General features: G+C 46.3%; 1 protein-coding gene across 7 annotated transcripts in view; it reads left to right on the top strand.

Moving 5' to 3' along the window:
* Positions 1-17,037, top strand: part of LOC139059131 (probable maltase-glucoamylase 2) — a 113,636-nt gene extending 96,599 nt beyond the window's left edge. For 6 of the 7 annotated variants that reach the window (XM_070537079.1, XM_070537078.1, XM_070537082.1 and 3 more), the window contains 2 exons: positions 1,688-1,850; positions 2,422-2,963. In XM_070537079.1, the coding sequence (XP_070393180.1) occupies positions 1,688-1,850; positions 2,422-2,594 (336 nt within the window). In that variant the 3' untranslated portion in view covers positions 2,595-2,963. Of the gene's footprint in view, positions 1-1,687; positions 1,851-2,421; positions 2,964-16,604 lie in introns of those variants that run through there. The other variant, XM_070537081.1, reaches the window with a different exon arrangement.
* Positions 17,038-26,471: the final 9,434 nt, after the last annotated feature.

The raw sequence follows: 26,471 nt of genomic DNA, 5'->3' as shown, positions 1-26,471 counted from the left end.
GTCTCCGTCTGGAATCACTTCATAGTTCATGTCGCTTACAAGCCTTATTACTGTGCGCAGACCGAAGTACTTCCTCAGAAGTTTCTCGCGGAGGCCTCACCATCTTATGTGTATGCAAACGCAAATTTAATCACCAGGCTCGTGGGTAACTTGTTGATGGTGGAGATTGTGCCTTATTGCACCTGTACACTGCGGCTGTCTTATGTGCACATGGGCTAGTTGACGTGCCTCCTCGGCGCGCTGAATGTACTCATCGATGTCAGGAGCTAAGTGGTCGAGCTGGTCGGCGTCTTCATGCATAATCATGGCGTCTAGCATAGTTTGGACATCTCGAGCTTAAACGAAGCGAAAGGACATGAACAGTATAGTTTCCTGCGTGGCAGTGTTGTACGCAAACGTTACGCACAGCAGAATTTCGTCCCACGTTTTGTGCTGCACTTCCACGTACACTGTCGTCCTTTATGAAAGGGAACACGCGAGCGCGTGGCCTGCGCTCTGCGGCGGCTGCCCACAGCGCCATCAGCCGACAGCTAAAGAAAGCACGTCCGCTTTTGGCGTCATCTATTGGCAAACAAAATAACCAGTCATGGCCGGTGGACAAGCGCTGCTAGATTATGCTCCCTCGCCGCTCGCGCAACGGGCGAGGCCTGCAGCGCGTCGTCTGCTGGTAACAAATCGAGCGTCGTGCACGAGCACGAACAAAACGTAGAAGCTCTGTCTCTCGCCTTACGCCTTTTGCGCTTCGCCTAAACTAGAGCTATATAGGTGAGGGCGATGCACTCAGCGGAAGGTTTGGTTGTTATTTATCTATAACTGAATGATACCCTCTATCATTCAGTTATAACTATAACTATAACTATATAATTATAACTGTACTATAACGCAGTATGCAGCATTAGAGTCCTCCAGCGAATAAATGTGTGAATTTTCATGGAAATATGCTTAGCTTCAGTTGTATTGTCCCTGTGTCGGGAATGAAAGTAGAAATACCAGCTTAGACTCGCTCGAGGATAAATTTCAATCCAACCTTGCATGGCACTAACCCCCGAATTCGAGCGTTTCCGTGTGCGCGAATCCGTGCGTGCAGTTAAAAAAGACGACGGTAGCGATTCCCCTCGGCTAAATGGTCACTGTGTGTGCGATAATCGGCAGCAGTCCTTCAAAACCCCTGCATGGTTTTCAACCGAGTGGCAGCGCTATGATCAGTTCGGTCGGTGGACCAAGTTCGAGTCTATGACCATTGAAGAATACCGGGGTAAAGATAGCAGTGATAATGTACTAGTTCATACGTGTAAATATGGGCTCCAAAATATTACGAGAGGGAAAGGTAGGGTGCTGAACGCCTTGCGTACTGGCTTGATAAAAAGTCATAGGGGCATGAGTAGTTTAATTCCTTATTTTTGTGGGCCATGAGGCAGTTCATTGCATCAACTACAAGGAGGCCACTAAAAGCAGCAAACAGGATCGTTCAGGCCTTCAAGACGGAACACCGCAAGAAGGACGCTCAGCACAGGCACTGACCTCGGGCAACAACTGAATACGAAGACCGTGTGATTGTGGCTGCAGTAGCACTGAAGTCGCAGACAACAGTCCCTGAAGTACTGAAGGAACTTGGCATTAGGGCGTGCGAGACGACTGCGACGCGCCGCCTCGACGAAGCTGGTCTCAAAAAGAGGATTGCTTGCAGGAATCCACTGCTTCGAGGCACCAACAAAGCCAAACGCCTGCAGTTTGGGAAGGATCACGCAGATTGGATTACGTCCGACTGGGAAAGTGTTGTATTCACCGACGAAGGTTCATTCACGACCCGGTGGGACCAGGGACGGAGTGTGGCGCTCAGAAAACCGCCGGTAGGTGACGCTTTATCCTTAACGGTAATTATATCACTGTAAGAAGTGCTGAATAAACTCTACCGGGCGGTTACCCTTCTTTATGCATTCAGTGATATTGTAGGCTATCAAGTTCTCTCTGGCGTAGACGCCAGAGAGAACTTGATATTCAAGGCACGGTGTTAGATTACGTTCACCAGCATTAAATTGTAGCTGTGTTCTCTAATATTATTAATATGATTACCCTCATCAGTATTAGTTCGCATTTAAAGACACTTTAGCACGTGCTGAAAGTATAGACACGGAAGAAGAGGCAGTAGGCTGGCAACTGCCACAAACAGAGGCACACCACCAGCCCAATTGCTGTTTCGATATAAGAAAATAGAAAACAGCAAACTAACTTGAAATAAATACGAAAGTGAATAAAAACCTAAAACAGTACGAAACGTATACATGAACAGCCGGCGATAAATGCGCGCGCCATGTAGCACAGCGGAATACCCCACGTTTGGCGTAAAGGAAGGGTATTCGAGATAAGTTGAGTGACTGTTGGTTTCGTGTCAATGCATAATCTAATGATACTTTTCTGCAGTTACAGACCAGGATACCTCCAGTGAGTGGCTGCAAGTGGGCGTTCAGCAGTGTGCGTGTGGGGCTTGGTCGACCAGCCCGCATAGAGGACAGATTCACGTTTGCCACCTACTGCTCAATCCAGGACGACGTGATGGTGCCCTGCATGCTGAATGGGCCCTTCCCGGAAGGTGATTACATCTTCCAGCAAAACAAGTCGCCCATCCACACATCCGGAAGGGTGACAAACTTTTTCGAGGATCATGGAATCGGCCCTCTAAGGTGGCCGCCCCAGTCTCCAGACCTTAACATTATTGAGAACGTGCAACGCCTTTTGAAAACTGCGCTGGCGGCTCGGTCTGCACGGACTATCGGCCAACGAGTGGAAGCGACTGAGAAGCAACAGATCACTAACGGCCGCCTTGTATAACTCGCTACCCTGAAGAATGGCAGCTGTCGTCGCAGCAAATGGGGACGGCACGAGATATGGAGAAGTGCGTCGACACAACATATTTCAGATTTTTGTTTTGTTTTGGTGCTCAATACAAAAGAAAAATATACGTATATCTTTTATGTCAATAAATGTATTGATATCTGTTTTTGCATTTTGCGCTCGCGTCTTTTACATTACAGCTACAAGATTCATTAAAATATTTACAAACCTTTCTAACATTTTTTTTTGCTTCAAGTTTCTTACGTAGCAGTATTCCTTCGCTATCATCACGGTCAGGGTGCTTTGATTGTGCATGGCGTTATAGCATCAAGTGCAGATATACTAAACGACAGAAAACTTTCTCTGCCGACAGGCAAGTACTTTCCGGGTAAGTGGGAATCTGCCTCGAAGGAAAATTTCCGCGACGTTCAGTGATACACTTTCGAAAAAGCAAACCACAACCAAACCTTCCGCTGAGTGCATCGCCCTTACCTATATAGCTCTAGTTTAGGCGAAGCGCAATAGGCGTAAGGCGAGAGACAGAGCTTCTACGTTTTGATCATGCTCGTGCAGGACGCTCGATTTGTTACCAGCAGACGACGCGCTGCAGGCATCGCCCGTTTCGCGAGCGGTGAGGGAGCATAGTCTAGCAGCGCTTGTCCACCGGCCATGACTGGTCATTTTGTTTGCCAATAGATGACGCCAAAAGCGGACGTGCTTTCTTTAGCTGTCGGCTGATGGCGCTGTGGGCAGCCGCTGCAGAGCGCAGGCCACGCGCTCACGTGTTCCCTTTCATAAAGGACGACTGTGTACATAGCGATTATGTCTGTCAATGTTTTATTTAGTCTTTCTGTCAAGCCATTAGTATGACACTGGTATGCAGCGGCCTTTAGATGATTCGTGTAACTGAACTTGAAGATGTCGTCCAGAAGCTTTGCGGTAAATGCCGTCCCACGGTCAATGATGATGGATGATGGTGCGCCATGCCGAAGCAAATTTTCAAGCATAAAAAACTGGGCTACTTCAGATGCTGTTCCCGCGTGGTAGTGCCTTCGTCTCAGCGTAACGCATCAAGTAATCAGTAGCGACAATGACCCACTTGTTTCCCAAGAAAGAAAAGGGAAATGGTCCCCATTCCAACTTGATCAAACGGCATACGCGGAGGATCGATGGGTTGGAGAGGGCCTGAAAGCTTGAAGGGTGGTGACTTGTGGCGCTGGCCTTCACGGCATCCTTTCACGTAGCGTTTGACGCAAGCAGTCAGTCTAGGCCAGAAGTACAGTTGCCGTACGCTGTCTAGAGTACTTGTGCAGCCCAAGTGACCAAATGTCGGTTCGTCGTGGTAGGCTAATAGGATGTCGTCGCGAAGGGCTTGATGTACTACTATAGAAGATGTGGTTTGTCGCCGGCACCTGTGTGTCTTTTGTATAATATGCCCTCTCGTAGGCAAAATGACGACAACCGTGGCGAAATAGAGCGAGGAATGGACGCGGTGCCGCCTTCTCAGTGATGGATGATGGGTCTTAACTCAGCGTCTCAGCGCTGTTTAGCGAGCAGATCAGGCCCGCTGAAGCCTCCCACGAAGGCACTGTCGTCTTCCTCATCAGGATTCTGATATTCAACAGGTGCTCGTTATAGCGTGTCAGTATCTTCATGTTTTCTGCCTGACTTGTATACAATGGTGATGTTAAATTCCTGGATTCGCAGACTCCAACGTGCCAATCGTCCAGAAGTGTCTCGGAGGTTGGCCAACCAGTACATCGCGTGATGATTGGTCACAAGTTTAAATGGCCGCCCGTACAGATAGGGCCTAAACTTTGTGGTAGCCCAAATAACCGCGAAGAACTCCTTCTCAGTGGTGGAATAATTGAACTCTGCGCGTGATAGAGTGCGGCTCACGTACGTGATAACTCGTTTAGTCCGGTCTTGCCGTTGCATTAGGATAGCTCCGGGACCGATATTGCTGGCGTCAGTGCGCACTTCTGTGTCAGCATCCCCATCCAAAATGACCGAGCACAAAGAAGACAATCGAAGTTGTAGCTCCGCAAAGGCTTTCTGTTCTTCATCAGTCCATAGGAATGACGTGTCGTCCCGCGTAAGGTGAATTAGTGGCTGTGCAGTATTCGGAAATTTTTCAATGAAGCGTCAATACTATGCATGTAAGGCCAAAAAAACTTTTCTTGTTGGTTGGAGTGGGAAAAGCAGCTACGGCAGCAGTCTTCTCGGGATCGCGCCGAACACCTGCCGCGCTCACGACGTGACCAAGGAACACCATTTCCTCGTAACCGAAATGGAATTTCTCTGGCTTGAGGGTAAGGTCAGCCAATCGAATGGCTTCGAGTACATTCTGAAGGCGTCGAAGGTGCTCACAAAAGTTTCCAAAAAGGCAACGACATCATCGAGATAGACGAGGCAGCTTTTTCCATTTGAGGTCAGCGAGAACGGATTCCATCATTCACTGAATGTGGCTGGAGCAGCACAGAGGCAGAGAGGGAGTACTCTAAATTCGTAGACCCCGTCCGGAGTCACGAAAGCATTTGCTCACGGTCCCATTCATCTACTTAAATTTGCCAGTAGCCACTTTTCAGATCGATAGAGGAGAAATACTTCGCGCGCCTCAGCCAGAACCGTCGACACGAGGCAACGGGTACACGTCTTTCTATGTGACGTTGTTTAGCTCCCGGTAGTCAACACAAAACTGAAGCGTGCCATTTTTATTTTTAACAGGAACGACTGGCGATCACCAGGGACTGCATGAAGGCTGTATTACGCCGTCTTGAAGCATTTTCTTCATCTGCGTTTGTGTCGCATTTCGCTCGGTCGGGGAGACACAATAAGGATGTTGCCGTATGTGGGGCACGTCGTCATACTTGATGATACCGTGTTTCGTAATCGATCTTTGACGTATCTTCGACGACCGTGCAAAGCAAGTGTGCAACTCGAGCAACAGCTCACGCAAAGGATGTTTGTTCTCTTCAAGAAACATTGGACTAACGTCGACGTTAGATAGAGGTGCTTCAGCAGTGCCGATTGCCGCGGTAACAAAACGCTCAGTCACATCGGTGATCGGGTCGGCGTAGGTGATGCCAGTACCGGGAAAAAGGTGCTGGTGTCCGTAGGTGAATTTTTTACAAGGACCTCGCAGTAGCCATCATGGAGATCAATAAGGCTTCTTGCTGCGCAAAAACCTCGAGAAAGCAGGAGAGAACGATGACTTTCCGCGACCGCTTCACCGTGTAAGAGTCTGTCACATGCCACTTGAACCACGAGACTTGCACGCTGTGGTAACGCGACAGCGTCGTCTATGACACGAAGAGATGCTGGAGGGTGGATGATGTAGGCCGTCGCGGTGTCGTCTTTGTCTAGAAAGTGACGAGGCGTTGTCGAAAGTCAATGATAGCTCCGTGCTCCCTGAGAAAGTCCATGCCGATAATTTGGTCTAGAGAACACTGAGGGCGAGTGCTCAATCTGGCAACACACGTAGTGCCGTGAATCTGTATTCGCGCAGTGCACATGCCGAGTGGTGTGACGATGTGCCCATCAACTGTCCGAACTGGCGTTTGATTCAAAGGCGTGATCACTTTCTTCGGAAGGGTGGCCAGTTTTTCGCTGATTATAGAACAATCGGCTCCAGTGTCCACTGAAGCAGTCAATTCACGACCGTCAGGCAGTATAGGAATGTCCAAAGAAATTCTTCCGTAATCAGCAGGTACTGTTGTTGTCGATGTATCGTCGGTCCGCGCACGTGTCAGCAGGGGTCCTTGAGCACGTCCAGACTGAGCGGTTTCACCCCCGAAGGTCGCTGTGGTTAGCTTTGCCGGCATCAGCTGGGCGACCGACCCTCCACCACGCTCGAATACGTAAGGCGAGTCGGGGAAAACCGCAGCGGCGAAGGGGAGCGTGACTGGTGTCGAGCTGATGGGCATCCGCGCTGCTGGGCAATGTATTCTTCAATTTCAGGAGGACGCTGGCCGAACCTGGGTCGCAGTGAGTTCGCTGAGAATCTGCGTAGTATGAGCTTTCGATAGGAGCCCTGTAGGTAGACATGCCCAACTTAACCACAGTGAAAGCTAAAGGGACGGCGACAGATGCCCACCACACGTCTGATTTCCTTGGGGCCTGTTGGTGGTACTGGTAATACGAGGCCGTTTGGATGGGCTGTAGCATGGCCGGGAACGTGGTGCGAAGCGGGGACGGTGGTGGGGCAGGTTGCCTCAATGCTTGCGAATATGACATACGGAGGCGGTAATTTCTTAGCGGTAGATCTTCTGTGTTGAAGGGTGGTTCTCTCAGCGTATGCTGTACTTCGTCACGGGGAACGCTGGACAATGAGCTGAGCATCGGTTGTGAGGGTACCGACAGTTTCCGGAGTTCTTCGCAGATTACAGAACGGATGAGCTCTCGAAAGAAATGGACGTGACCCTCGAGAGCTCCGAAGAAGTCCGTAAGTGAGGCAGCGTTCACTTCGCGCTCGTATGATGGTGCCAGCTGCCGAAGAGTCTGTTCCATGGTGACGGCCTTGGAAAGATATTCTGACACAGTCTTGGGAGGACTATGCATGAGACCGCCAAACAGCTGCTCTTTCATTCCGCGCATCATATAGCGCACTTCCTTTTCTTCCGAAATGCTGGGGTGGGCTCGTCGAAACAGACGCGTCATGTCCTCGACACACAATGCTGCACCCTCGTTCGACATTTGTATACGGGACTGGAGATCACGCTCAGCTCGGTCTCGGCGATCAGGGCTCGAATGCATCTCAAAAATCCGGGGCTTGAATTCTGCCCATGAAGTTAGGGCATCTGCACGGTTCTCATAGCAAGCACGTTCGCCATCGTTAATGCCGAAGTATACGTTTCTCAGTTTGTCTGCGTCATCCCACTTGTTGAACGCGGTAACATGTTCATAGTGCGCCAGCCAATTTTCAACATCCTCATGTACGGCGCCGTTGAAGGGATTCGGCGTTCACGGATTGAGTAGCGTACAATGAATCGGCGTTGTGCCTTCCATACCGGTTGGGGTGGTCGGAGCTGTCATTTTTTCTGGGAGGAGTCCAAACTCAGGCGATTCTCCACGTATCCTTCTGCTGGCGGTGTGTACAGGCGTAACAACCGGTACAGTGTTGGAGCTCCTGCTGCTCGGAGGGGTTTGGTGCATAGATTAGATTGCCCAGCACCTCCACCAGTTTGTCACGCGCTAAAGCAAGAGTAAGCAGCAGTATTTGTAGCCAGACACGAAATGACGGCTCATCATCTGGCGCGCGATCTTTGACTTCGTCGTCTTCTGCGTCGTTTTTGCTAGGCACGCAATGCTGACAGCTTGCTGGCTCAAAGACGAATTGGCAATATGACATGTTGTAATAGATATGTTAATATACGTTTAATTGTTTGAATATTGCGCGGGCGATAGGGGACGAGCTTTTTCTATGTTGGAAGTGTCCTTTTATTATGGTCTTCTGATCCCACTATGGAGAAGATCTCTCGCGTTGCAAGTGAGTCATCGCACTTAATTTCTTTCCTTTTCTAACAAATAAGATAAGTACTAAAATAATACACGAGGATCTGTGTCATATAGCAGTCGTAACACTGAGCTGCCGACAGCTAATATGTTCAGCACATTTCTTTCGTAAAGTTTAGATGAATGCATGGGCATACGTAATACTGTTTTGTTGCAGAAGGTACGTTCCGGGGCAGAATATGTACAAAATAAAAAAATAAATCTTGTTCAAGAATGACTTCTGAATGTGGCCTACCACCTTATTATTGCTAAATTGCTTTCCCTAATAGTCACGTAGCTGGTATAACTGAACTCGGTAAGACTTAAACATTTCGCAGGTCAGTGAGAGGAATTCCGACACCGAGCTCAATCGGTGAAGAAGAGTACTAGACATGCTACTTTAATTTGATTGTACAGAAATGTACTTTTTTTTGTAGCCAGTGCTGGATTTGCTAATAAGTAATCATTGCATAAGTTCAGTTTTCAAGAGCAGTGCCAACCTAACAAGCAGAATAGACGCGGAAAGCGAAAAAAAAGGCATACAAAGTTCAAAAGCACGTTTTGTAGCTGATTGCCAGTCCACCGTTGAGAAATGTGTGCTTTGCCCTATTAATAAGAACGTTCTGTTTGCTTCGTGCAATAATGTAGCATTGGATGACAATATATTATCAGTTCACTGCAGTCATCGCGTGTCAATAGTTAACAGTCTGCTAGTTGCGAACGATTTCTCCCCAATGGGTCCATCTGGAAGCCAATAGGCCAGAAAAATGCGCATAAATAAAAGACGTCACCTTAAGTTGGTGGCATCAGTTCGAAAAAAGCATACCTTGCGAGACAAGCACCGTGCACTTACTGCGTTCCGTTAGAGTACTTCGTGTGCGGTATAAACCTAGACATGCTGGGGCTGTTTTCCATATTCCGATTTTCAAGATTAGATAGGAAAGCAGGAAAAGGCATTCATCGCATTTCATCACTATTGTTATTATAGAAATATCACTCATACCTTAGGGATAATCCTCGACCCTTTAAATAAATGACTAATATTATGGTTTATTATTATTATTATTATTATTATTATTATATCATTTGCTTGAAATGTCCATTCTAGAAGAAACGCTTGCGTTCCGTCCATATACATTATTGGTTGAATGGTATCGAGTGCGTACATATGAATTGGACTGATAACCAATGAGCCATAAAGGAACAGAACAAAACTGGAGAAAGGAATACGTCAACAAACTGGAAGATCAGAGCTTGCTTAATCAATTGCAGTGAGGAGATGACGTGTGATCGCTTCGCTAAAGTAATCAAAATCTAAATTTTATGATAAAGTTTGTTCTATCTTTATTTCAAAGAATAAAACTGAAAAGCCAACAAAGTTTACTCATATTTCAGCACTACAGGTGAATGGTCTGCTGTCGAAGACAACATTTGCAAAACCATGCAATGCAATTCAGTCACTAATAGGCTAATCGCTATTTTTAATTTCATAGTTTGCAACTTTACGGCATTTACTTAGACTGAAAAGTTGAAGGAAATTGTTGAAACGGTGTAGTTCCATGTTCCCATAGTTCACAATAGTCATATAGAACGAAATACTTGACATAAAATTATTCGTTCTATAGACATCTCCCGGCTACGTCAGGACGAGCCGATCGCGTGATCTTTGGGTGCACGCGGGAGTGTTTGTTGACCAAAAAGTACTCCTCACGAGCGTTAGCACACGTTCACATCTTCATGCATTCATGCATCTTCGCAGTCTCTCTTCGTGTGCGTGCCTGTCTTTTTGTGTGCGCGGACGCCGAAAAGTCGGTGCGTGGTTTCATGAGGAAACGGCACGAAAAAGGGCAGTCAAATATATATTTTTTCGTTTCGCTAAGAACGTGAAGCGGTGAAAAATGTGGGTGCTGGCAGTGTGCCACCAGCCGTCATACGATACGTCATAAGCGCCGGCACAGATGCAGTCACGCTCACGTTTACGTCATGAAATGTGCGCATGGAATGCAGGCAGTTCTCTAGAAGACATATTTTATTACATTACTGTGATAGATGTGAACAGCACTCTGTTACTGTAACTAACATGTATTTAGGCACAATGCCACATCAATTGATAGACTACGGGCACTTCGTATCGCAATTTGGTGGGATCTGCATCTATTCAGCCGCGATAGAGGTTGATCACGATCGTATATGCCGATCGGCTGCATGTTGAGCCTTCAGTGAGCCAAACCACTTGTCCACACATGGGCTTCCATGGCAAGGTCCTACGTCCTAGGCAAAGGGTTCAGTTTGATTTCTGCCCTACGTAGTCCAGGCATGTTACTGAGAAAAACATATACGTCGCCGAACTGCACGTTCGCGCGAGCACTTCGGATTGTTTTTTTTTTTTCATTCGTCTATGAGGAAAGTCCGTATGGATGAATAACTTCTCGACATGCAGCTGGCGGGCAGCTTCTGCCAGGAAACTCGCAGTCAAATCAATCGCTGCCGATGCCGCAGAAGGAGGGAAATTCTTTGCACTTCGCTTCGGGGACATCTCGTGACGTCACGCTGTTTACGAAACGGAGTCCATTTACGTGATTGTGCACGTGGCATCCAGATGCACGGTTTGCGCTGCAACCGACGAGTGACGTAATAGGGCAGCCCTGTTAATTTATTTTATTAAGCACAAGGCATTTACCCAATATTGTCGTTGGTGTCAGTGTTTGTTGGCTCCTTATGATATGATTTATAGAAATCGGGCCCCCCGGTAAACGGCCTTTCTTCTCGTAATCTTCATCATCAGCCTGGCTACGCCCAATGCAGGGCAAAGGCTTCTCCCACAATTCTCCAACTACCCCGGTCATGTGCTAATTGTGGCCATGTTGTCCCTCCAAAGTTTTAATGTCACCCGCCCACTAACTTTCTGCCGCCCCCTGCTACGCCTCCCTTCCCTTGGAATCCAGTCCGTAACCCTTAATGACCATCGGCTATCTTCCCTCCTCATTACATGCCCTGCACATACCCATTTCTTTTTCTTGATTTCTACTACGATGTCATTACCTTGCGTTGGCTCCCTCACGCAATCTGCTCTTTTCTTATCCCTTAACGTTACACCCATCATTATTGTTTCCGTAGCTCGTTGCGTTGTCCCCACTTTAAGTAGAATCCTTTTCATAAGCCTCCAGGTTTATGCCTCGAAGGTGAGTGCTGGTAAGACACACCTGTTATACACTTTTCTCTTAAGGGGTAATGGCAACCTGCTGTTCATGAAATGAGAATGCCTGCCAGACGCACCCCAGCCCATTCTCATTCTTCTGATTATTTAAGTCTTATGATGCGGATCTGCGGTCACTACCTGCCCTCGGTAGAAGTGTTATCTTACCAATTCCAGTGTCTCGCTACCTATAGTAAACTGCTGTTATCTTCCGCGACTGCTATACAATACTTTAGTTTTCTGCAGATTAATTTTTAAACCAATCCTTCCGTGTTTCCTTGTGAAGTTACCGAGCTTGCAATGCAGTTGGTCCCCTGAGTTACTAAGCAAGGCAATATCATTAGTGAATCGCGGGTTACTAAGGTATTCTCCATAAACTTTTATGCCCAATTCTTCCCAATCAAGGTCTCTGAATACCTCCAGTAAACACGCTATAAATAGAATTGGAAAGATTGTGTCTCCCCGCCTGACATCCTTCTTTATTGGGATTTTCTTGCTTTCTCTTTGGGGGACTACGGTAGCTGTGGAGACGCTAGATATCTATGTTTCAGTATTCTTATATACGGCTCGTGTGCATCTTGATTCTGCAATGCCTGCATGACTGCTGAGGTTTCGACTCAATCAAATGCTTCCTCGTAATCAATAAAAGCAATATATAAAGGTTGGTTATATTCCGCACATTTCTCGATCACCTGAGTGATAGTGTGAATATGGTCTATTGTTCAATAGCCTTTACGAAATCCTGCCAGGTCCTTTGGTTGACCGAAGTCTAAGGTGTTGCTGATTGTGTTAACGATTACCTGAGTAAATACCGTGTGGGCAACGCACACTAAGCTGATCGGTCTAGAAATTTTCAAGTCATTGGCGTCCCCTGTCTTATGGATTAAGATTACCTTGGCGCTCTTGTAAGATTCCGGTACGCTCATAGTCATGAGGTATTGCGTATAAAGGGTGGCCAGTATTTCTAGAACATTCTGCCCACCATCCTGCAGCAAATCTGCTGTTACCTGATCTTCCCGAGCTGCCTTCTCCCTTTGCATAGCTCCCAAGGCTTCCTTTGCATCTTCCGGCATTATTTGGGGGATGTCAACTTCCTCTACACTATTCCCTCTTCCATTATCGTCGTGGGTGCCACTGGTACTGTATAAATCTCTATAGAACTCCTGAGCTGCTTTAACCATCTTATCCATATTAGTAATGATATTGACGGCTCTGTCTCTTAGCGCATACATCTGATTCTTGCCTATGCGTAGTTTCTGCACTTCTTTTACGCTTCTTCCGCTGCTGAGAGCAGGCTCAATTCTATCCATATTATACTTCCTTCTCTCAGCTATCTTACGCTTGTTGATTAACTTAGAAAGTTCGGCCAGTTATATTGTAGCTGTAGGATTAGAGGCTTTCACACAATGGCGTTTCTCAATCATATCTTTCGTCTCCTGCGATAACTTACCGGTATCCTGTCTAACGAAGATACCACCGACTTCTATTGCGCACTCCTTAATGATGCCCACAAGATTGTTCATTGCTTCAACACTAAGGTCGTCTTCCTGAGTTAAAGTTAAATACCTGTTCTGTAGCTTGATCTGGAGTTCCTCTATTTTACCTCTTACCGCTAACTCATTGAGCGGCTTATGTACCAGTTTATTCCGTTCCCTCCTCAAGCCTAGGGTGATTCAAGTTCTTACCATCCTATGGTTACATCAGCGCACCTTCCTGAGCACGTCCACATCTTTCATGATGGCATGGGTAGCGCAGAGTATGAAATCTATTTCATTTCTTGTCCCCTTCGTCCACTTTCCGTTATCCCGCTTGCGGAAGAGGGTATCCGTTATCCGGAAAAATTCCGATCTACAAACAGCACTAATAACTCTCCCCTGCTATTCCTATAACCTATGCGATATTCCCCCACTGATTTGACTCCAGCCTGCTTCTTGCCTACCCTAGCGTTGATGTCGCCTGTCATTATAATGCATTTTGTTTTGACTTTAGCCATCGCCGATTCCACGTCTTCATGGAAGCTTTCGACTTCCTCGTCATCATGACTGAATGTAGGAGCGTAGACCTGTACGAGCTTTAATTTGTACCTCTTATTAAGTTTCGCAACAAGGCCTGCCACCCTCTCGTTAATGCTACGTTAATTCCTGCATGTTATCAGCCATATCTTTATTAATAAGGAATCCGACTCCTAGTTCTCGTCTCTCCGCTAAGCCCCGGTAGCACAGGACGTGCCCGCTTTTTAGCACTGTATATGCTTCATTTGTCCGCCTAACCACACTGAGCCCTATTATATCCCATTTAATGCCCGCTAATTCCTCCACTAGCACTGCTAGACGCCTAACTAGATAAGGTTCTAGCGTTAAACGTTGCCACTTTCAGATTCCCGTGGCAGCCTGTACGGATCCAGATTTTCTTGGCACCCTATGCTGCGTCACAGGTCTGACCGCCGCATTGGTCAGTTGCTTCGCAGCTGCTGGGGACAAAGGGCCTGGATTAGATTGTTGTATTCATACAGGAGGTTGTGGCCAAGCACTGCGCCAGTGTGGCCAATCCTGCTCCGGTGAGAGAGCACGTTAGCGTTTCTGGTCACCAGGATCAGGCCACACTGTAAGCCTGTTTATGCAAGTTTATCAACACGTGGATTTTTTAAAATCTCTTAATAAGGCAGCGTATTACAAGCCTTGGTCATACCGCGAGATATAGCGGTCTGTCTTGTCACGGCCACAGAAGTGACTATGCGTTCATTCTCGAGCTGCACAAAGCGTCAGTCGGAATTTTCTCATGGGCCGACGGATTCACGATCTGAGCTTCGTTTTAGGCGGCACTTTTACTTCCCAGAAGGGTTGGAGGAAGAGCAGCGGTTCGCGGTGATGAGCGCGTAGTCAGGTAAATTGAATATATATTTTGGCATCAGTGTTCTTGAGCCACATGACCATTTTGGAACCTAAGAACCTGTAACTACACTTTTCCAGTAATTGTTGAATTGTGTAATATAAACATGTGATGTAACGTTAATAGCGAAGAACTTAATAATGTAAATAGCCTAACTAGTGAACTGATTCCACTAGTTCTTCTTTGACATGATGTCCACCTGAGCAGATAACCTCTCTGCTGATCTCTTTCAAGCTAATTTGTCGTTGTTTAATTGTTTGAAGTAAAATATGAACAGACTATATCAATCAGATGGGCAGTTAGTTTACAATGTCTCGCTGTTTTAACACTAAGTGGCAACTGAAACTTACTTAGTATCCAGATTTGTACCTAGTCTAACTGCATCATTCTTTGGAAACCTATGGAGCGATTTGATATAAGCGTTTGCGTATATAGTCCGCTGCAAAATACACTGCATTCCGTAATCACATGTTTTGGCTCGGGTCCGATATATGTTTAGGAAAAAGAACGAGACGGTACATGAACCTTCAAAGTTTAATTCAGGAATAAGAGAAGTGCTGCTACCTTCTTGGCTAGAAGCTCTGGCTTGTAGTGCTTAGAGAATTGATGTGTAAAGCCGAAAATCAACATGAAGAACTATAGTTGTCATTAACTACCTAGATTATGAACCGTGAACTCTCGTGAAGAGGAATTCACAAAACGAACATGAAACATAAGTATCACTTATAAATTTTGGAAGGAAACAAGTATCCTGAGTGTGTCTCAATGGCTCCTTTTGTGGAGAGATTATTTAGTGCCGCAGAAAAATTGAATTGAGGACGGCACGTTCACCTTATGACGTGATATGAAAAAAAAATATTTTGAAAGTGGGGCCAAGGTTGTACCTTATAAACTTGATGACACGGATGTCTTAGTCTACTCTCAAGTGTAAGGAGACTATCTGATATACTTTAATTCGTATCACTCACAGCGGGGGATTAGAGGCTATGGTGTTGCGCTGCGAAGCACTAGGTCGCGCGATCAAATCCCGGCCGCGGTAGCCGCATTTCGATTTGGGCGAAATGCAAGAACGCCCTTGTTCAGTGCATTGGGGGTACGTTGAAGTTTCCATGTGGTAAAAACTAATACCCGGTCCCCCACTACAACGTGCCTCAAAAACAAATCATGACTTTTGCACTTAAAACCCAGATATTCGATTCGTATCACTGTACCATACACGTACGGTGTCGTAAGACATCCTGTGAACCTGTTACCACATTACTGAAGTAATGCCACACTTTTTCACCGTTAACCTACAACGTCTCTTCTTTGTAGAACCTAATACTTTTCAATTTTGCCTTATTGAAGTTTCATCTCTTTTTGGGAGAGGTGGGCAAACATCAAATTTACGAGTACAAATCGATTACGAATAGTAGGTATAGATTATAGATTGCAATGTCCAATAGTCAAACGCAGACATATAGTTATCGCAGCAATATTTATTTCTGCATGACAGGGTACCCCGCTTGTGCCAACTTGTGAAAAAGGACAGCTAACTATCACGGACAAGTGAGAGAAGTAGTATAAACAAGATCACAAATTAACAGTAAATAAACATCACTAATAGCCTCTCGACATCTCTAGGGCCCGGTTGCAAACAAGTTTATCAAGGAATAACTGCTGCTGTAAGACCAGCTTTGCTGAAGAAAACCAGAAGTTGAGGGAAAAGAAGAGTTAGAAGAACTTTGCGCAATAGACATATGTAAATGGGTCATTCCAAGGAAAAGATCACTGGTTTTAGCGTAAAATGAAAGCCACAGTACATATCTATACTTCAATAGAGACTAATAGGCTAGAAGCAAAAAATCATAAGGTGCCAAGTAGACGTCCACCGCAAAACCGAAAACAATGCTTGTAATACCCATTTTGTTTTTCTGTTACTTCGAAAACGTGTCGTGTAGTTTCAATTATGATAAGTTGGAATTCTTTGCTTTACAGAAAGAGCATAAGAAACTGTCTTTACAGTCAATTATCGCGACATGTGTACTTAGTTTCGACATTCTAAAATTAACAAAGAGTTCATTTTCGAATACATATAATGGTTCTTGTGTAGACTATTCGATTTGCGTTCAGAACGTCGAATATTCGAGGTCTCCAAACCGAAGAGAAACACGAAGCAACGGCATTAAAAAGTGGTATTTTTCTTTCTCTGCAGATGGTGGATACCTACCGTACGATAGGCTATGACAGGACGGACTCATACGTCGTCGGCTGGTTGGTATACAATGCAACGCATGGTCTGGCCCCAATGCACTGCGATGGACTGTACAGTCGTGTGAAAGCGATCCGCCAAATATTAGATGAAAACAAGTGACCCCTGCGTAGACGCTGGAACGGCTCGCATACGACAGATATGTATATCAGAGCACGTTGATCCCATAGTGGTCTAGCATTAGTGCTCTGCACTGAGTCGCGCATATGAACTTTACCTAGAAGAAGAAAAAAAAAACGAAGCTCTGCCTCATACATTTGGCCCCATTTGCTCTACACCAGAAAGTCTTTTAACGTCACTCTTTGTATTGTGTGCCCTTTTGACCTTGAGTTATTGAGGAAGATAGTAAACTGTTCGTTTTGGCCTGCGCAAAAATGACTTGCTCTTCTATTAACAACTAAAAATACACATAGCGGAGGAACCCATCCCACGATGACTATCGGCGGTTGTGTGCTAGCATTGAATGAAAATATAGACATGATGTAGTAACACCAGCGAAATAAGTTATATACTTGCATTTGTATGGCAGCGGGACTCCTCTTTCGCGCGAAGATGGGTGGATGGATCTATGATTGGATCGCTGCTACGAGCGTCCCCCTTTGAAAGACGGAGGTGGGTTGCGTCACCAAGCTGCTGTTCTCATTTTCGCTAACATCCTATCTTTGAAACACCCACACACGAATAAAAAATTCATGGCATCAAACTGTCTTAACACCAATTGGGAACAATGTTTTTTGTTTGTCTCCGTTGCTTCTGGTTTCTTTGCATGTATGCTATAACGGCTCCAATCGCCTTTTACTAATTTTTGTTGCTGACATGTTAACTTTCCCCTGCTATCCCTGAACTTAAGGGCTTGAACAAGGACCCGCGTATTTACAATTGCTAGTAGGTACAGCGGGCCATGGCACTTGTGGAGACGAGCGACGTGTGCGCGCATGCGCGAGTAAAAGCGGGTGCGAGACAGAAAATGTGGAGACCTTGGTCCTCAATTATATGTCTGCCTATGCACTACGGCGGAGTTTCTTAGCGCGTGTTGTATGCATTTTTCTCTAAGCATGCCGGCAGAATTGGCGGGGCGCGGTAGTGCTCAACTTAGCTTTGCAAGTTGGTGACTGGACATAATTTTACTTATTCAATCCTCTTTTTTTACTAATTGAAACAGCGCGTCATTTCGCATTATTGGCGACGCCTCCAGGACACCAAAGCGGCAACGGGGAGACCAAAGCTAGAGCATGGACTGGTCTCTGGGTTGGAGCTCGCCGAGGCTTGAGCGTGCCAGGGGTGTATAAGATCCGCTGTCCACTATCACAGACTGCCAATTTTTTGTGTGAAAACCCCCTGGCACGCTTCAGCCTCTACGGCTCCAACCTACGGGCCGCCGTGCTTCCAGCTATGATCCCCCTGTTACCCCTTGGGTGCCCGGAGGTCCTGCGCTGCCTGCTTTATTATAACCTCAGGTGACCTCCTGGCACCTCCGTTGCCGTTTATATGTCCTGGAGCAGTGCTTGTAAATGTGCCATCTATCGTCGTGAGAAAAAGGCGACTTAAACTTATACAATACCAGTCAGAACTTTGCCCCTTCAGACGCAGCGATCATGAAACGGGGCGTCAGCGCCCACTGCCTCAGCGCTTGCTCAGCGAGCGGGGAAGTGGAAACAGACTCGACCGCACTTCTCAATGCCGGCATGTCTAGGAGACAAACGCATACAACACGGGCTAAGCAACCTTCTCCGTATTGCATAGGCAGAGTCACATATTCAAGAAGCAAAGTCCCCCAGATTTTCTCTCTTGCACTCACTCTTACTCACGCCTGCGCGGAAACGTCGAGCGCCGCGAGAAACGACGCCCCGTGTACCTACTAGCAATTGTACAAATGCACCCGGTGGTGGCCAAACCGACAGCTAGTTAGATATCTTCGCATTCTAAAAAATCATGTTCAATTGTTTCCCTAGCTTTAGTGCAGCAGTAACGTGATTCTTCCTCGGTGTTCCTCTTTTTATAACTGTGAATTTAAGAACATCCTGATATTGCCTGGAAAGTAAAGAGCTGCCCTTCGAGTTATCAAAAAGTGTTTCGTGATGATTTCGTTTTTACCTCTTAGGTAGTTACTCATAGCTGGTTTCTTACCAACTGCCAGCACCCAGGAGATTGCCTCAGCCTCTCTGACTTTGCCTTTGACCTTGTTTGTCGTCATGTTGCTTGCTATACCGATCGCATACCCACTTGTTAGCTTCGTAGTTCCTTTCCGCCACCGTCAGTCAGTGGTTTTCCAGTATAAGTACGTGAAGTTTTAATCAAAGTGCAACAGTATTACAGCACACTTTAGGAGAAGGACAAAATGTAATATGCCTGACGTGGCCCATCGCCCTATGAATAGTCGTACCATTTGACAGAAAGCCGCAATGCCACCCCGCAAGACAGAGAAAATAAAGCAGAGTCAGTTTGACATTATAACGCGACGTTACGTTTCTTCAGAGGTGCGATGAGGAAACGCGTAGAGAACAGGGGTATTGAGTAGAGGTCACACACTCGTTCACTCACAGACAAGGCATCAAGGTGGCCGCACAAGGTTGGGGTGGGAAGTCGAAGTAAGGGGATGAAACGCTATGATGTCTTTCGAGTCACCACAATGGCACTGCGCCAGGTAAGGGGAGGTATGAGGCAGTAGTGGAGGCGGGGAAAAAACAGCCAGCGGAGAGCAAGGCTCATGCCGTGCGCGAGAGATGGCGGCACGAGCCCCCGCAGTGAGAGCAGCGCGCTGGCCCCGAAGAGCTGGTTACGTCGAGGCACAACAGCGAGGCCGAAGGCGAGGTGAAACGCGGGAACGGGTGCCAAAGTGCTGCGCTCTAAATACAAGTGGCTGCAGGTGAACTACTAACCCACGTACTCTGAGAATGCAAACAAGATCTCCCACGTCCCCAATTAGGAGAAATCGCGCTTCCAGATAATTGGGGGACCTTGCTGCGCAGATCGGACCCGCGCATCTAAGACCACATCCTCAAGCGCATCTACGAGGTCACCAGTAGGCTTGACTTGCTGGCTATCTAGTAGGGCAATGTACCCCGGCACTACATACCATCAGGCCAAATAAATGTTTCTTCTCTCTCTCTGTCTCTTTCTCAACGTATCAGCATACTATTATTTCACCGCTACAGTGGGGACACTGGACCATGGCACGAGTTCCAGAAGATTGCACCTGGTCCTGAGCAAACACCATGTCAGCTAAAACCCTGCCCCCGTCTATAATTATGACGCTCCGACAAGAAGAAACCTCTATGCGCTGCATGCATCCTGGGACAACAGCAGTTCCTTTAGTTATAGACTGGGAGCTTTACCACATGGCTTTTCAAATAGGAAATGTGTTTCCGCCTCCACAGCATAACTTCGAAAGAGGAGAAGTGCCACATCATGCTAACCATGCTGCCGCTTGTTCTGCCCTGCAATGTCCCACCCGCTGTACTAACAGCATATGCCGCACTTCGGACTTTCGTATTGGGCCTACCAGAACCGGCAGTGTCGCGGTACATACTCGCTGCTGTCAGCCTCAACTACAGGTACATTCGTTCACCACGACGCTACCTCCGCAAAGTACTATGCCAACGGCTACATCTCCTCGCGGTCCATCACTTATACCGCGGTTCGAAACAAGCCAGTGGTCCTCCAAACGAATTTTGTACAGCTCCAAGTCTATCTACAGCGCCACCTTCCAAAAACGCAAGGTAGCGAAGACTACGCCCAGGTCCCGTCCTTACTCAACCCTCCCTGACAAGTCTCCTGAGCTTCCTCGGTCAACCCCGCTTGACTAGGGTGACATGCCAGAACTTACGTCACCAAAAGCGAAGCTTTTCAAGGATCCAACCTTGCAATTCGTGGCTTCAGCGCCACTGAGTCTCACTGGCTGAACACAGGCCTCAGCGCTATGGTAGTAGCGGCCACCCACGATTCACCATGCCTGTGCTGTCACGTGGTCGACTCACCGTCCAACTAGGACCTTCACTTTGACGACACTCGTAAAGAAGAATGCCAACAGATCAGAACCTACGTCCACAGAGTGGCTGGGCTGACCACGATAATGCGAGACCCAAGGCTCACCAGTCATGAGGATCACCCACCCCTCAAAGCCAATGCCAGCTTTTGTATTGTCAAGTATTCATTCACAACAAGCCGAGTTTTTTGCACCACCTACACAACTACCTGATGGCCCGAGCTTTGTAACGAAGGCGTCATGGCTAGTCCATGCGCAAAGTCCACTCCCTCACGGCAGGCTACGCCTCGAGCGCTCCCTAGCGTGCGTGCGCCCTCATGATCCCTCAGCGGTCGTATCAAACCGCGAGGCGTCCTACCATACCACGCACTTTCTGGTCGCAGTGACACCGACTCCACCAAGTGTGCGCGAGCTTCTGTCAACACTACTGGTGAACCTCCAGCGCCGGCAGTACCGCATCAGGCCCTAAGGCCACGTCAACATACTGTATCGCATTTCCAACGAATATGAGGTAGCAGGGGTTCGCTAGAAAGGGGACGCCAAAGACTTGAAACATTCTAGACCGATCAGCTTACTGTCAGCTGCCTACAAACTATTTACTAAGGTAATCGGAAACAGAATCAGGAACATCTTAGACTTCTCTCAAGCAAAGGACCAGGCAGAATTCCGTATTGGCTACTCAAGAATAGACCATATTCACACTATCAATCAGGTGATAGAGAAATGTGCGGAATATAACCAACCCTTATATATAGCTTTCATTGATTACGAGAAAGCTCTTGATTCTGTTGAAACCTCAGCAGTCATGGAGGCATTACGGAATCAGGGAGTAGACGAGCCGTATGTAAAATACTGAAAGATAACTATAGCGGCTCCACAGCCACTGTAGTCCTCCATAAAGAAAGCAACGAAATCCCAATAAAGAAAGGCGTAAGGCAGGGAGATACAATCAATCCAATTCTATTCACAGCTTGTTTACAGGCGGTATTCAAAGACATGAATTGGGAAGAATTAGGGATAAAAGTTAATGGAGAATGCCTTCGCAACTTGCGATTGGCTGATGATATTTCCTTGCTCAGTAACTCAAGGGACATATTGCAATGCATGCTCACTGACCTGGAGAGGCAACGCAGAAGGGTGGGTCCAAAAATTAATCAGCAGAAAACTAATGTTTAACAGTCTCGGAAGAGAACAGCAATTTATAATGGGCAGCGAGGCAATGGAAGTGGTAAGGGTATAAATTTATTTAGGGCAGGTAGTAACGGTGGATCCGGATCACGAGACGGAAATAATCAGAAGAATAAGAATGGCCTGGGGTGCGTTTGGCAGGCATCCTCAGATCATGAACAGCAGTTTGTCATTATCCCTCAAGAGAAAAGTGTATAATCGCTGTGTCTTACCAGTACTCACCTACTAGGCATGAGCCTGGAGGCTTACGAAAATGGTTATAGGTAAATTGAGGACGACGCAACCAGCTATGGAAAGAAGAATGATGGGTGTAACGTTAAGGGATAAGAAAAGAGCAGATTGGGTCAGGGAACAAACGAGAGTTAATGACATCTTAGTTGAAATCAAGAAAAAGAAATGGGCATGGGCAGGACATGTAATGAGGGGGGAAGATAACCGATGGTCATTAAGGGTTATACGGACTGGATTCCAAGGGAAGGGAAGCATAGCAGGGGCGGCAGAACATTAGGTGGACGGATGAGATTAAGAAGTTTGCAGGGAGGACATGGCCACAACTAGAAGATGAATGGGGTTGTTCGAAAAGTATGGGAGAGGCCTTTGCCCTGCAGTGGGCGTAACCAGGCTGATGATGACGATGATGTAGCAGGCGTCGCCGTCTCGGTGACGCAGTCATTGATCACACAGCCACGTGTCGCTTTGAACATCGGCGTCTGCTTCGTTCGAGTACTTCGTGCCACGGAGCCGTGGAGCAGTCGTCCGCCACCCCATCCTAAGCCACGACCACCAGAGAACTTTGTTCATCCCCCAATGCCTTAACCAGAACTCAAACTGGGATGTCTGATGCACACGAGGTTCTTTCGCTCATGTACGGAACCTGTAAATAGTTAAGGTGCTTAACTAATTAAGTCGCCATCAGTAGGGCGGAGGGTTCTTTCCCAGCACCACTGGGGCGATGCGCAAACGCCAAAAACTTCCGCGAAGGAGAAATGATGCGTGGGCTCTTGCATTTCAACGTGGCAGCATCTTTTCTGCATTGTCATGTATGTATGTATGTATGTATGTATGTATGTATGTATGTATGTATGTATGTATGTATGTATGTATGTATGTATGTATGTATGTATGTATGTATGTATGTATGTATGTATGTATGTATGTATGTATGTATGTATGTATGTATGTATGTATGTATGTATGTATGTATGTATGTATGTATGTATGTATGTATGTATGTATGTATGTATGTATGTATGTATGTATGTATGTATGTATGTATGTATGTATGTATGTATGTATGTATGTATAACTGCCCCAGAAAGCTATGGCTCTAAATACCTGCAGCTATAATCCACTGTTGGAATATAAACTAAGCGTAGCTTGTGTGCGTCAGCGCAGCAGAAGCCCTTGCGGATATCATGTTCACAGGCTTGTCGCCTGTAGTTTATTGTTATCTGCTTCACGGAGGATCGCGAGGACGATTGCTAATTATGACGCTTGTCGATGGAAGAATTTTTGTGAGGAGTATGCTCACAAAGGTAGGGCCCATGTAATAGCACGTTTAACATTGTTGTCTCTAACTTGTCTCACAGCGATACATTCATTTAAGAGGCATCGTCGCGAATGCACACGTATACAATGGCACATGCGAAGTTGTAAACACCCAGCTAATATACGCAGTGACCCAAGTTGTCTATTACGCGAAAGAGAGAAAGAGAGAGAGAAAGAGAGAGGGAGAAGGGAAGACGGAAAGGCGGGGAGGTTAACCAGACTGAGTGCAGTTTGCTACCCTACACGTGGGCAGGGGAATGGGGACTGAAATAGAGAGAGAGTGAACTTAGGTGTAGGATGTCTAAAGTCGGGCACTCAAGTTTGTTGCCCTCAGGTTGCGAAAAAGCGCTCGAACTGCTTTCTGGGCTAATGAACTGTGAGGCCAGGCTCCCAAGATCTTAGCTTCTGTAAATGGCCTGTCATCCAGTCTATTTAAGGCACATTGGATAGTCTCACGGTGATTATCGAAGCGAGAACAGTGGCACAGGTATACAATGGCACATGTGAAGTTGTCAATACCTAGCTAATATACCCAGTGACTAAGGTTGTCTATTACGCCAGAGAGCAGCAAGTTGTCTTTTCGGGCATACCCAGTGGACTACGTTGTCTACACGACAAGATCGCAGCCAGCACAATACTGGCGACCAAAGTAGCCTGTATATATCCACCGAGAAAAACCCTGGAGAAGAGGCAAGAAATGCTAAGCTATAATCTTACCAAAGAAGCGGGGCGCAATCTTTGTTCTGAAATAGATTAGTTGCGCCTCCAAAGATAAACCATTAGAGCATCATTCAAAAAGTGAGAAAGGTAGTCATGTCTTAAGGAGAGGCGAATTCGGCCACAGTTACGTTCAAAGAAAGGCATGACACTCTTTATATAACGTTCGAGTCATTTCTTAAACAAGCTTCTGACGCCCAGAAACACCTGATTTCTCGTTGCCTTAACGTGTAGTGCCCATGTCTACGTGTTTGGTTAAGCCGCTAAAAAGAATAAGGCCCACTTTCTGTCAGAACTGAATGCTTAACCGATCAATGGAACAACTGACTCCTTTGTGCTTAACACGCACTACTTCTGTCATAGCGAAAAACAGAAGTGGACTGCGATGGCGGTTCGTTCTTCAGCAACATGTGTGCGAGAGGGACAAGGTTAAGATTTCGGGAAGGAAGAAGATTAATAGGATTATTATTATTATTATTATTATTATTATTATTATTATTATTATTATTATTATTATTATTATTATTATTATTATTATTACTATTATTATTATTATTATTATTATCGTTTTTCATGTCAGCCCCTTACAGCTTCTGACCAAGCTTGCACACTTAGGTGCTGGGTCGTCATTTGTCAATCTCTCGAGCAGTTATCTTCTCGATAGAACTTGTTAACGTCAATTATTAAATGTCTTCTTTTACAACGCAGCTGTTTATGCGCACCATGTGCCTTCGTTGTGAGACTTCGCTAAAAAGGGCCCACGTGGCCTAGCGGGAGAAAAATAGCACAACCGGGGGAAAGGCGTCGGAGTGACCCTCTCCCCCTGTGAGAACACAAATATATACGCAAATCCTTGCGGCCACCGAACAGTGCCCAGTGATTCAAACACGATACTAGGAGTGCGTGGCTGTCGGCGCTTCTTGCGGGTGCAAGTCACTCATCAAATCAATACAACCAATCGTCAAAACGATTGCAGCTCCCGCATCTACAGTGGTGGGCCTTCCACCCAATATACGCAGCTTTGCACTAGCGGTGCCACGCCTTCCATCGCAGTTACAACTATGGGAAGACCACGCGTAATGCGCACTCCTGAGGAAGAAGCTGCCTACCGCGAGCGTCAGCGAAAGTTGGCTCGTGAATGGGGTCGTCGTCGCCGTCGCCGAGCTGCGCGCCTGTGAAGGCTCCTAACGCATGCTCACTACGCGAAGAATGCAAAAGCGAAAATGAGGTGAAAGAACGGCGGGACGAAAATTTTACAATATAGAACTCTTACGAAGCTTGATTACGTGGTGTAACACTCGGCGTAAATAACGCAGCTTCGCTGTTCGACCATCTTGACGGACTTGAAGGGGCGGCAATATTTTTTACATGACTACTAGCGGCGTCGGTAAAGGATGGCTATTATGATCTCTCCTTATTTTAATTTTTTATTGCGTTCTTTCTACTATTCGGAATTCTTCATTCCTTCCATATGCCAATAAAACCGATATTTAAAGAAATGCATATTGTTGATGACGATCGCATGCTGAAATCTGACCTGTCTTCTAAATGGTGCAAAGGTAATAATTTCCCCATGAATGCTGCTAAAACCAGTCATGACTTTCCCACCCAAAACATACGCATTTCTTTTTCTTTTTCTGTAGATTTTCTACCCCAGCGCAAGCTTTCTGAGATCAGCGATCGCGGTGTACTTTTTGATGCAACGTGATGCTTTTTAGCTCGCACTAAACACTTTGCTATGCGGGATATGCGCTCTCGTGGCTCTTCCGACTACAGAAGATTCAGTTTTCCAATGCATTTATGCAAGTTGTGCATGAAATTCCGGCCTCCTTAACTCGGATATCCGTAGACCGTCTGCAATTTCATTTCTAGATCCAACAATGACACTATGCATTCGACCCAGAAACTATTTCTAAGCCTATATTATCACCGCTTTGCTAAGGCGTGCAAAGGACCTTTTTTTAGCACTCTTGTATTATTGTCATTGCCCTTAGTTCCCTGCCGATATAACCGCGCTGACTTTCTCTTTCTTTTCAAACATCTTCACGGAATACTCACCTGCCCCGAACTCCTCATTTGTATACACGTATTTTCCACATTCCGGGCAAGATCACCACGTAACATTGCCCTTTCAGTTTTGCTGGCTGTCATCACCAACACTCAGCCATCCACAGAATACGGTATCATAATAACGCTTATTTTTATGATTTTGATATTTTCACAGCATAGTGACCGCTATTTCCGAGCTTTGTCTTGTGTCATAATTTCACATGTCCTTTAACTGTCATTCTGCTCCTTTTGCTTTTGTAATAACCTCGCGCCTTGTCGTATGTACACTTTTTTCAGTATTGTTCTTTTTTCTCATTGTAATC

This window comes from Dermacentor albipictus, chromosome 4, assembly GCF_038994185.2.
Source record: "Dermacentor albipictus isolate Rhodes 1998 colony chromosome 4, USDA_Dalb.pri_finalv2, whole genome shotgun sequence".
Classification (NCBI taxonomy): Eukaryota; Metazoa; Arthropoda; class Arachnida; order Ixodida; family Ixodidae; genus Dermacentor; species Dermacentor albipictus.
The sequence above is the reverse complement of the archived record's forward strand: the minus strand, read 5'-3'. Positions and strand labels throughout refer to the sequence as shown.